Source organism: Ochotona curzoniae, unplaced genomic scaffold (genome assembly GCF_017591425.1).
Source record: "Ochotona curzoniae isolate NIBS_2020 unplaced genomic scaffold, NIBS_Ocur_1.0 contig_3502, whole genome shotgun sequence".
NCBI classification, from domain to species: domain Eukaryota; kingdom Metazoa; phylum Chordata; class Mammalia; order Lagomorpha; family Ochotonidae; genus Ochotona; species Ochotona curzoniae.
In genome coordinates, this window is record NW_024465886.1 from 964739 (window position 1) to 978040 (window position 13302).

The 13302-nt window shown below is 46.2% G+C and overlaps 1 protein-coding gene across 8 annotated transcripts in view; it reads left to right on the top strand.

Annotated features, from left to right (window-relative positions):
- Positions 1 to 13302, top strand: part of TRPM3 (transient receptor potential cation channel subfamily M member 3) — a 409651-nt gene that overhangs the window by 316482 nt on the left and 79867 nt on the right. For all 8 annotated transcript variants that reach the window (XM_040980946.1, XM_040980944.1, XM_040980945.1 and 5 more), the window contains one exon: positions 6483 to 6555. In XM_040980946.1, the coding sequence (XP_040836880.1) occupies positions 6483 to 6555 (73 nt within the window). The remainder of the gene's footprint in view (positions 1 to 6482; positions 6556 to 13302) is intronic.

Here is a 13302-nt window from a genome sequence, read left to right on the forward strand (position 1 = left end):
ACATTTCTGCACCGAATGTGCTTATCTTTTAATTCCATTTTCCACAAACTTTTTATAGTCCCCTTAGACAGAAACTACTGCACGATAACAAATGGTGTTGTTTTGTTTACAGAACACCAAGGCCAGGACGTGCTCAGGAGTTGGCTAGTACGTTCATGACCTGGGCTTCAGCTTGGGCCACTCCTTCCCACTTCCCTATGGGTCTCATGGATGGACTAAGTCATAGATGGACAAGCGAAGTCTTTGGTCATCATTACTTTAAAATAATAATACAAGATTAGGGCAACTGCCATGTGCTGTATGCTAAGTCTCTGCCTACAGTGCCAGCACTCCCTGTGGGCCCCAACTCTCTCTCTCCCCCTTCCTCCTCCTCTGCTCCTCTGCCTGCGACCCATAACTCTTTCAAATAAAGAAATACATCTTGGAATAATTTGACTGATTGAAATCAAAATACTGAGTGACAGGGAGAGACAGAGGAAGATAGATGATTTTTTATCCACTGGCTCATAGCCAGCAGGGTTGGGCCAGGCTGATGGTGTGGAGGAAAATCAAGGCAAAGAAGCAAACAAAAAGTATTCCGAGGTCAGGGAGAGAAGGAAGGTCTGCACAGACACAGGAAGCAGCAGTCAGCGACACGAAAGAAAAAGGGAAGCATGGCATCCTGGATGCCGTTGCTGAGCTGGGGAGTGGCCCAGTACTGACACGGCAGTACCGTCAGGGTCACACCGATGTGGCCAGATGAACCCACTGGTGACCTTGAGACATGTCCATGCTGGCAGAGGGAGAAACCCTGAGGAGGCTGCCACATGAGAGAGCAGACAGCAACAGAACATACTTTTTGAGATGAAGAAAAAGAAAAATGGGAAGATAGTAGAGACCAGGAGATAGCATCCATAACCAAGAAGGGCCTTCATCCTGACTGCTCATCCTCTCCAACACTGTAGGACACAGGACTCAGTCAGTGCAAAGCAGCGCGTCATTCCCAGAGTGCAGGAGGAGTCCTGGGAGTGACAGCCAGAGTAAGCTCTAGAGACCCGCCGTGAACCCGTGCCTAGCTAACAATACGGCATCCCATGCCTCAACACGTGGTAAGAGGGCAGAAGTTAAAGTGTCCTTACTGCCAATTTTTTTTAATAGACAAAAGTTTCAAAAGTTATCTTTATTCTGGTCTAAACCCAAGAGGAACTACATTAAGATATCCGTGGCTGGAGACCACTGAGGAATTAACCAGCCTATAATAATAGTATATTTGTAACTATTAGGAAATTATAGATGTATTACCTTTCTAAAAATTTTATTTTTATTGGAAAGGCAGATGTACAGACAGAAGGAAAAACAGAAAGCTTATCCATCTGCAAGAGATAAAGAAAATCTATATTCTACAAAATAAAGGGCTTTTGATTTCATGAAATGTCGAATAAACACCAGCTTGGTAGCAGAAGGAGGTAGCTCCTGGAGAAAAAATGAATTTCATTCTTGGGGGAAAAAGACAGTGGATCATTCCGGCCCAACTGTTCTGGAATCCTCTTCTGCACAGCTGTCAGTGTGTACTGAATCAGCGTATACAATGGGGCAGGTTGTACCACTCTGGTTTAAACTCAAAAACTTGTTAGCATATAGACTATTTTATCTCTTTGATAGTCAAATAGTCTTAAGCTATTACATTTCGTGATTGTAGAAGCTGCAGGCGTAGTCCAGTGCGAGTGTGCAGTTGGAGTGACAGCAGGAATGTCTGCTGTTCTCTCCCAGTCTGGATGAACGGGTGGCCAGTCCCCTCCCTGCGTTCCGGCCCGTTCCCAGAAATGTCAGCTGTCCAAGTCCGCATCCCAAAGTGTAGAACCAGCTACTATTAATGGCTGTGCTCATGAAAACTTAAAATATGCTTTTCCTGTAAGTGATTTATGAGTTTTTCCCCCAGACCCAAGTGGGTGTGTTGATTACTAAGTTCCATAAAGTGATGCTTGCAAAGCAATTGAAACCTCGAGTTGATTGGGCCAGTCAAGCAGCCAGTCTACTTGAAATTACAGACTGAAGTCATTGAAATGAAACTTGTCATTCCCAGCAAAGCTGTTGACTGCCTGTCACACCTGGGAAATAACGGAGGAACTCAACTAGCCTGACAGGCTGGGGAAAAAAAACAAAACCAACCCATGTGGAAAATGTGCCCAAGCCTGTCGCTCCACAGGATCTTCAGGCTGCTGGTGCCTGTGGAGTGCCCGTCTTTCTGGCTCCTTGTGGCATGCTTGTTGCATTTTCACGGGCCTTTTTTGAAATGATGACAGACTAGATAAAAGAATGTCTTAGGATGACATTTATCACACACACATTTCTACTTTAAAGAAATTTTTCAATTGCTTGGTTTGTTTTAGGAACCCATGGAGTCACAGAATCCATGTGTGTACTGACTTTGGCCTTATCTGCTCTTGCAAATTGGCTGCGTTATAAAGAGCTATGAATGGTATCGTTCTCTCAAATAGCCTCTGCTACCTAATAAAAATCTAGATCTTTGTTGGTTGATAAGATGGTTGGCGACAACTATTCTTGGTCCTTCCAGCCAAGGTTGGAGATACATAAAGGGGAAATGGGAGAGAATGATGAGGTCCGCCTGGTTTTCAACACTCCGTTTCCATCAGGCAAGTTCATCATCTCTTAGTGAGGATCCCTGGGAGCGAAGCAGAGAGGGCTGGGTGCAGCGGCTGCTTCTCAGGACTCCTCCGCCCGAGGGTGGGAAGTCTGAGCTCTGAGCGCATGCCTGTGTCTGTGCGCTCCAGTCCCTCTGTGCAGCAATCGCCGTCCCCAGGGCTTTCATTCACAACACTGGAAAACCATCACAGCACATCTGCTTCAAGAACAACCCAGGCCTCCTTTTATCACAGCTCACTTTGATGTGCTAAAATACTTGGAAGCTTCAAGAAAAATGGTGATAAAAGCCCCAAACTTTTGGGAATTCACCCTAAAGATACAAAGTGAAATGCATAGCAGAATGCATACACAAAGATGTTCATCACATCGGTGTTTATATCAAACATTTAGAAACTATCTAAATATCCAACAATGGGAACATTGAGTAAGTTAACTGTGCCATGTCTGCTAGAGAAAATATTCTACAAACATTAAACATTATCAAATAGGATCAGTATTGGAAAGCACTTGAATATACTGTTAGTGAAAAGGAATATGAAAAAACAAAACAGTATTTCACAAATCCCTCCACCCACCCACCCACACACATGCTTCCTACAAGAAAAAAAATATGTATATATGGAAATTGAGAAACAGCATGAAGTAAATAAACCAAAATTTCATTAGTAGCTGTCTTTGAATAGGACCTGGAGTGTCTTTTATTTTACTTCTTTTTAAGCTTCCTATAATTTTTAATGACAAGCATGTATTGCTTAATAAGAAGAAAAAAAAAATGTTTGCTTGCGTTAGAACCAGTGACCCCTGGCCTTGGAACTGCATTTCCTGGTGAGAAGAAAGCAAACAGAAAGTCAGGTGTTAGAGTCTAAAACGAAATCTCTCTCATTCTCTGGCACTCTAATGGCAAAGTCGTTTACCCACGGGTCCCTGGTGGAGTGTGGAGGGAGCGGTGATGCAAACGACCCGAGCTGTAACAGACCACCACCTACAGGAACCTAGATCGAGTCGGGTGCAGAAAGTGTGACAAAACGCACCACCTGGAAAGCAAACCGGTAATTACAGAATAAAACACTCCTTTGAAAGTAAATTCATACACAAGCCTTACAGAACGCACTGGAATTATATTAATTCCTCCTAATTCCTTTCTTCATAGTAGCACCTTTTTCCACCTAGATCCTTTATGAAACTGTGAAATTTGCTCAGAAACTACTCCATGAGGTCAACAGAACAGGTGCTTCATTTCCCTGTGTTCCATACTTGGAACTGACAATACTTGGGATGGAATTGTGTCTACACTGAATACATGCAGACTCCTTTTTTTCATTATTCTGTAACTGTGCAGTGATTTCTATGACATTTACCTTGACAGGTGTTATAGAAACAATCTAGAACATAAGGAAGGCTTTAAAGCAAATACGAAGGAACTTTAAAAAGTTCATGGGAAATCACATGAAAAGTTTATTTTTGTGCAAAAATAGCTTTCAATCTATGCATAACATTTCATAATACACAGTTTCCATGAGTTTTATACATTTACTTCTTTGAGAGCTTAGAGAAGCAAAGAGCTCGCACGTCCTGACTTCTCAACTGCAGCTGGGATGCTGCTGCTGGAGCCAGGAAGGCAACCAAGTGCCCCTCGCAGGTGGCAGGGGCTCCGTGCCAACCTCAGCAACAACTGCTCTACTTCCTACTTGAAGAGATCAGCTCTTCTGGACGCCACATATGGGCGAGATTCTTTGTCTGATTCATGTCATCTGTAAGGACCCCAGGATCCCTTCAGCCTGCTGCAACTGGTTTAGTGTCAGTTGATTATCAAGTTGCTTCATCTTTTTGCAATTCAACAGTAATCTGCTGTGTATACAGGCTGCTGCTTCTTTATCCCTTGAAGGACATTTCCGAAGATTTCAGAACTTGGCTATCGAATTTCTCTTGCTGCTCCAACAGACAAGGCCCAGAAAGCCACCCTGAAGATGGCAGCTTCACATCCCCAGCTGGCTCATGCCCAAGAACAAGGCAGTATGGGTAGCTGTTCATCAGACTGACTTCCTTCCCTCTGCCTGCATGTGCCAGCCCTCCAAGAGCCAGGCCACCTGGCTCTGCTCTGATGTTGTGAGAAGTCTCCCTACAATAGCGGTGTCCAAGAGCGAGCTCTTCTTATTATCCAGACTGGCCATCATTATTCTTTTTCCTTTTGATAGCAGTGGCTGACAGGAAAAATCTCCAGGTTTTATTAAGAAATTATGTAAGATTAAAAAAAAAAACATTCTGTAACTGTTCTTAGAGAAGTTAGAGATGTAGCAGCTTTAGTGCTCTTTGTAGGTAGACATGAGGCTAAGTGTGTTTTTCCTAATTCTGAAAAGGTTGTATACATTTTCTTTACTGACTTACTGTTCATACATTTCTCTAAAAATGCAGACATGTTAGAGATTTGTCAAACTCAGATATCATCTCGTACAGATTTAACACAGCATGAAATGACTGTGGAATATTCATTTCTGTTTTTGACAGCTTGACCTAAAGTGTCCTTGCAGCTTACAAACATGGTTCAGTGTAATATCATGGTTTTCATTTTCAAAAGCTCCATTCACTCTCCATGTCTGTTGTCACAGCTTTGGTGCTCACGTGACATAAATGCAAATCAGAAATTAAACCAATTAATAGCTACCTTGAAAGTTGAGTAATCTTCATTTTCCCTATGCACTTCTCTCTACCCTCACCATCTTCAACTGTAACATCTGCTGTTTTAGAAATGGAAAATCTATGATTAATTCAGTCACACATGATTGAACACTTTGTTGCTATTTAACTAGTCAGTATTTTAATTTGTATCTCAAAAACAAACCAAAATATTTCCCAATGTAAAATTACTTCCGTAGATCATTTCCACACTATTTCATTTTTCTTTAATATACACCTGCTTGGAGTCTCTCAACTGCAATTTAATCTGCATGGAACCAATTTCAAAAATTTGAGCAAAACATACTTTGGAGTTAACTGATCCAGACAACTGGTATCTCAAAAATGTCACATCCGCACCAAGTCTCCTTAACCAAGCCTAACACTCGGGCAGCACACAGGCTTTCCCAAAACTCTCAGTGTTTAACTCCTCAAAAATGAGGATCATCTCCGGCAGGCTCTTGTGTTAAAGTGGAGTCTTAATGCTTGTGACAATCTCTTCAACTATTTTTATTTTGGTTACATTACCATTCAATATTCATGTTTTAGAAAAATAGATTCTCCATCCACTGCCTTACTCCTCAGATGCCAGCTATAGCTGCAGCTGGGCCCAACCAGGAGTCAGAAATTCCATCTGGCCTCGCACTTGGAGGCAAGGACTCAAGCATTCCAGCCGTGGTCGGCTGCTTCCCAGCTGCACAGAAGTTACCTGAGAAGCAGAGACAGGTCTTGAACCTGCGATGCTAACATGGATGCACGCATCCAGAGAGATTTCGTCACAGCTGCATCCCCGTATGCACCCCATGCTACCATTCTTAGGTGGAGTATCTTACTTTTTAATGTTTTCCTCAAACCAATCTCCTAAACATAACTATTTGAAACTAACTCACGCACTCAAGAAAACTAAAATTAAGCCAAGAAAAGGCAGAAAATCTAAAATCAAATAACTGTTAAACCAAGTATTATGTTAAAAAAAATACGCCTGGCATTGTCTTCCTCATAAATGTTCTAGGAACTATGCATTTCTAAAGCATTTCCATCCTTGATTTGTACGCCTGCTCTGTGCTTACGAGATCTTACCATAGCTGCTTTCCACATAGCCTCCATTTAGTTTCTCTTGGGGGACAAGAACGTATTGCTAATCAGGATTTTGTCTCAAATTGCAGATCACAGTGTTCCGGATGGGATCGGAGGGACATCAGGACATTGATTTAGCCATCCTGACAGCTTTGCTCAAAGGTAAAAGCATGAACTCCATGGACAGAGAATTGTAGCATGTGATAAATGGATTCGCACACCAACCTTGTTTCCTAATAGAGATCTGACACCTCTAATTACACATCACGTAAGGGCCACTCCCCTAAGATATGTTACTGCTGCCAAATGTTTCTATTGGTATTAGAGTTTGTCTCAATTTTGTAGAATTTAAATACGTGATAATTCAAATCTTGACCATTCATTTCTTTACTGACTGTGACCAGATAACCAAGTTTAGTCTCAGCTCCCCAAGCTGAGAAAAGGATCCACAGTGAGCCCTCAGCCATCCCAGTAGTCAAAAGGAGCTCACATACTTGGTCCCTACTCTTTCCCTTTTAAAATAGGTTTTCACAGTTCCTAGGACATGGAGAGGTGCCCAAACCTAAAACCCATCACAATTCTAATATGTTAAATTTGAAGGGATCAAATTGGAAGAATAAAAAACATCGTAAAAGCAAACAGAACACCTCTAGCATACAGGTCAGAGTCCAGGACACATCAGAGCAGATTAATCTGAAAAATGGTTGAGCATATGCTAAACTGCCTTAACATGAAATTAATTTTCTGGCAAATTTATTTTCATGCAAATCCAAACAGATTTCAGAGTAATAAAAGGGATTAAGGTGGATAGTATATTCAGGCATGCCTGCTTATCTCCAAGAGGAAAGGGCGATAAAAAACTTAAATCTCTTAATCCCTTTTATTTGCCAGTAGTGCTTAACAACTAAGAGCATTTTATCATCTTATCTTCACAACAACTCTGCGAAATGAATACCCCTTCATCTTCAAACTGGCACTGTCCTGGGCAGGAAACCAAGAACGACCACAGTAAACCAGAGATGCCCATTCAACATAGGAGCTGTGAATGCCCTGGTGGCAAGCCCCGCCTCCCACCCGAGACGTTCTGGGAGAAAAAGGAGTCTGTCTTTTTGCCTTAGTATCTCAGCAGCCAGCAAAACACCTGACAATGACTAGGCATTTCACAAAGAAACATTTCTTGATACAAGTGGTTGGGTCCTGGTCCAACTAACAAAAGTCACAACCACTGGCCCGGCGCGGTGGCGCAAGTGGTTAAAGGTCCTCGCCTTGCACCCCCGGGATCCCATATGGGCGCCGGTTCTAATCCCGGCAGCCCCGCTTCCCTTCCAGCTCCCTGCCTGTGGCCTGGGAAAGCAGTCGAGGACGGCCCAAAGCTTTGGGACCCTGCACCCGCGTGGGAGACCCGGAAGAGGTTCCTGGCTTCGGATCGGCATAGTATCGGCCCGTTGCGCTCACTTGGGGAGTGAATCATCGGATGGAAGATCTTCCTCTCTGTTTCTCCTCTCTGTATATCCGCCTTTCCAATGAAAAAATAATAAAAATAAATCTTAAAAAAAAAAAAAAAAGTCACAACCACTAACAAAAATCCAAACAATACAAGCACCACATCACCCCGGTTCTGTGTCACCCAAGTCCAGAAATGCAGACGCCCCACCTGCCTCCGGGTTGCAGTCACTGTCAGTCTGGGCCCCCAAGTCCACAGGCGTCATTTCTTTTCCTCATCACAGTAGTCAAAATCTCAAACACAGGTATCATTTCAAAACAAAAATGCAAAGCATTTCAATACTGTAGACAGTTTTTAAAATGTGGATACAGAGGAGTCAAGGAAAATGGATTACTTTCCTGTAATACAGAACTTGGAACTGAACAGCGGGCATCCTTTGACCACTTCCCAAGGGGACATTTCCAGTGTCGCACTGCTTCACAGCTCCCTCCACCAGCACCACACCTTCTCCCATTAGTTTTGCTTCCTCATGCTTCCTTGTAAGAGTGAAGCAAACGTCTCCTTTGGAGTACAGTCCATCCCTTTTCTCTGCAGGTTTGCCGCTTGCTGTCCGCTCAGCTCCTTTCATAAAGGTGGCCAGAGTGGGGTTTGGACTAATGCCTCTCCCTAGAACAGAATACAGTGATGTCCTTTGTTCCGAGGTCTTAACCACCAACACAAGAAGGTGCAGCATGTTTGCTCAAGTGGCTGCATACCCACTAAACGTCAGCACCCACAAGGCTGCAGTCTTAACAGGCCATTCCTAGCATGTGTTCAGTTGCTGGCTCCAACTTTGTAGAAATCTCAAACTGAACAGAGCCAGAGATCTAGGAAAGCAAGATGCCCTGCCGGCATTTGGAGAAAGAACAGGCAGAGACCCAAACCCATCTTTGTTCCCTTGCACCAAGCAGCCAACCCTGGTGCCAGATGTGGCCATTCCTGGCAGCTGGCTACACAGGAGCTCAGCAGCCTTGCCCTCTGTGAATTGCTTTCAACTCTCCAAATTGGCACAGGAAGAAAGCACACTATATTGACTGCAAACACAGAGCTCCCGTGTGGCGGGGCTGGTGAAGGACTCATCTGCTCTCAGCAGGACTGTGGAATCGCACCTTTTCTTTCTTGACTTGCTTGAAAGCCATGAATCACCATCATTCATCATTCATCACATCAGTCATCTGCCTGGGCTTAACTACAAGATCATGTAGGTTGGTTGGTAGCAGCATAATTCTAAAGGGAGCAGCTTAGATGAACAGTAAAATTACGGGAATCACAATAGTAAAGCTATCAACAGCAGCAAAGTCAGACCTCATGTATGAACAACAGTGCACTGGGGCAGCTACTGTCAGTACCGTACGTTTCGCAGTAGAGGCAGCTGCGACATTGAGCAGCCACGTGTCATGTTTTGGGTCACACAGCTAGAATGGATGGAGGCTGGGCATGAAGGCAGGGAGTCTGAGTCAGGACACCTGCTCTTCATCCTGTGCTTCATGGTCAGTGTGAGACAGTAACGATGGTGCCATTTCTCACACAGGGTGATAACTAACATTTATAAGTACTTGAAAATGCATGGACAGACAAAAATAGACCAGATAGATGTGGTCAACTGAACCTGCAAATATCCCCATCACACCAGTTTCCTTTCTGGCAAACTAAAAATCCCAGATAACATTAAGAAATTAGGACCATGCGATACATTTTCAGTCAACGAGATGTGCTCAAAACTGTGCATGCATTTCTAAAACCTTGGAGAAGCAGATGGAAGAACGGAAAACAGCAGACCAGGAAAAAGGAAAGGAATACTCCACTGTTACCAGGCTGACCTATGAGACCAAAGACCCAGAGAGCTGGGCGTCCAAACATTCAAAACAGAGCAGAGGAAAATAGGAATGGCTGTAAATATCAGTGATGGAAGTCTTTCTCTAAGAAGCAACCACAATACCCTACCATGTCTCTCTGCTTCAACTGAAGAGTGAAGAATCGTTCTCTCCAGAGATGGCAAGTGCTAGGAGCTGGGCTGCACGCTGAGCGATACAGGGACACTACATATCAGATGCCAAGACTGCAGCTCTTACCCAGCCCGTGTTCTGGTACGCCAGCTCCCGAGTCTCTCTTCCAGACAGGAGATGGGAACAAACTTTCCAGTGAAATTTGATCCTCCTAAGAAAAAAGATGTCAATATGTTAACATGGAAGAGTTCCCACATTGGAAATAAACTCAGACCCAGTACCTCCTATGATACTCTCCCAATGCATCACCATACCAGGGACTGGCAGCCCCACCCACCAAGCAGTGCTGCAACCGAAGACGTGAGTGAGCTGTGCTGTCCTGACCCAGCTCAGTGGTGACACTCACTACCTGCACATGGGGTCAGATCTCTGCCACCCCCACAAATATACCGCAGGTGTCAGGTCCTGCGCTTCTGGTCAACTAGTCATAAGTCGAGGCTATTATTGCCTTCTCTTTCGGTTCTGCTCATTTTCTTGAGCAGCTCACAGCACTCAGGAAGCACCTGTACTGGTCTAATGTAAGGATATGACAAAGGAAGCAGACAAAACACTTATGTGGGCTCAGATCTTCCCTGGCTTTTGTGGGGTGCCACCTTCCAAGAACCGCCACTTGTTCAGCTCCCCAGAAGTTCTGGAAAACATGAACCATGTCTTTTGGGGTTTTTATGGGAGTCCCGTGTAGGCAAAATGCATTAAATAATCCATCAATGACGACTGGTTCAACTCATTTCTTCTCCCTCACACAAGTTGAGGGGTGGGCTGAAAGTCCAAACCCTCTCTTTCTGCCGTGATCTTTCTGGGGACCACACCCCTCTCCTGAAGCTACCTAGGGACCTCCAACCACCAGTCAACTGTCAGCTTACAAAAAGACACTTGGCTCTCTGACCCAGGACGTTAGGAGACCATAGGGCACAAAATGGAAGTAAGACATGCCCCTAAGCCCGACTGGCTCATATTACAATAAAACTCCTCAACCTGTGCTCTCACACTAACAGTACTGCCCCAGTGCTAAGCAGGAGCAGGAACCAAGGGTCTCCAAACTCGCGGAGCACAACTTCACCAGAGATGACAGATGGACAGAGACGCTGCTCACAACAAGCCACTGACTCAGGGAGAAGGAAGCCCACCGAGTCTCCTGGAAGCGAGGAACTCTGCTGTGGCCCCGTTACACATGCGGGCTGGGGAGCGCATCACAGGCACCTTCCTGTCTGGGTGGTGTTCTCTTGGGGAGCATACTCAGTGTCCACAGCCCGGGCTTCCCTGGGGCGGTCTACAAGCAATCCTCTCGTGCTGTCTCAAGACAATTACTCGTATCATTCAAACACAGCCTCTGTGTCTGTATTCACTCTTACACTACAACTTAATACATCTTCTCTCCTAGCCTCTTGCTTAAGGGAGAGTTTGAAAAGGAAAAAAAAAAATCTCAGTAGGAAACGGGATTTGCCCGACTCCCCGTGCTGTCACAGAAGCACGCTTTGAGCAGTTCTGACAAGCGGACGAGGCCTGCGTGGTTCAGGGGCTGTGTTCCTTCCTAATGCAACCTGTGAGCTTGGGCGCATAGCTTCGATGGGCCGAGACATTTCAGTTCTTTGACATCTGAGGCTCATCTGCCTCTCGAGGCACTGTCAGCAGATTTTTCATGTTTGTTTGGATGAGGTGGGAAAAGTCCACAGCAGAGACTTAGAAGCACAGTAACACGCCCCACCCCGCCCTCCCTCCTGCCCTCATTCCCCACCAACACTTTCCTTATTTTTTAATTTTGCAATGAGCCGGCGGCAGGGAAGGGGCGCAGCCTTTGTTCAAGTGCGGGTCACATGTCAGCGTGTCCGCACTCCCAGTCACCTTCCTGCCAGTGTGCCCAAAGGCTGCACCTGGTCGCCTGACACCTGGCTTTCTGCCAACCACTGAGTTCCTGGCTTCTGGTTCCAGCCTGGGCTGGCCCTGGGAAAGGTGTCACTCTGCTTTTCCAAATTCATAAAGATGGTTCAAGTTCTCCACGTTGCGCTGATGTGGGTTCCAGTCTGAGAAGTGGTCACCGTGGAAACACTTCCCTAATGTTGAGCACGGACACCTCTGAGGCCCAGAGGGAGGCGGGGAGAAGGCAAACGGAGCCCAGACTGGGCAGTGGGCAGGAAAGCCCGCAGTGCTGCCCAGCTCCTCGGGGTGACTGCACTGCAGTGTGATGGCATCTTGGAGTCTCCCTGGGGACTTCCAGCGTGCCATGGGCCCTCCTCGGCGCCCGTGACCTGCGCTGCAGCCAAGCCCAGCAGAACCGGCAGTGCGCAGCACACTCTTGCTCATTCTCCCCTTGGAGCAGCTGGCATGGCTCTGTTCCCAGCAGCCTCTCTGGACCCCAGCGTCTTCTGTGCAGTGGACACAATCAGAGCCAAGTCTCAGAATTAGCTCTGACAACGATTCAAAGTGCCTGATCTTTGCCCAGCACATGGGAGATGCTCAACCACTCTGAGCCAGGGGAGGGCATTTATTCCTGTACATCCCCCTTACTGGTGGGACACGCAGGAAGGTAGGGACAGTGGTCTCGATGGCCTTCCCTGGACATGCCAATGATGCTGGTGAATTATAAACAGCCTGGCCCTTGGGGCCGGTGTTGTAGCATAGTGCGCCAAACCTCAGCTGCAGCTCTGGCTTCCCAGACAAGCACAGATTTGAGTCCTGGCTGCTCCACTTCCTATCCTCTCTCTACTAGGGTCTGGGACACTCCGGGTGGACCCTACAACTCTGAAAGAGACCGGGGAGAAGCCCTGGCTCCTGGTTTCAAAGTGGCCCAGCTCTAGTCATTGCCGTCATTGGGGGAGCACACCAGCGGAGGGAAGACCATTTTGTCTCTCCTTCTCTTTCTAACTGTCTTCCAAATAAAAGAAAGACACTCTTTAAGAAACTTCTCCGCACGTTGTACTCCCGTAATGTCACGAATCCTGCTTGGATTAACAGGACGATCTCAATAGCCCCCCTTTCACAGATGAACAGTGGCTTTAAGGAACTCCATCTTACAGTCGCAAACCAGCAGACCCAGCCCCGTGGCCCCGCGCTCTCCGCCCGCTGCCCGCTGCGTCCCTGCAGGCCCTGCCACACGCACAGTGCTTCCAGGAAGCCTCCAGGCCACCTCAGGCTTGAGGACCTTCCCACGAGGACAGAAAGGCTGCCTGCCTGGGCTCTCCAGTCAGCAGCCGCCGGCCAGTGTGTGCCACGGGGCGCTGGAAATGTGGCAGGTGTGCCAGAGGAAGCAAAGGGGTTTTTTCTTTGTTTGCTTGAATACATTTAAATAACCACATGTAAACAGCGCTGCCCTGGAGGGATGGTCTGTTAAAAAAAAAAAAAAACAGCAAAGCAGGTAACCGCCCACGGAGAGCCGAGCCAGCTCTCCAGGAAGAGGGATGCAACAGGGCCGAGCGCAATAAT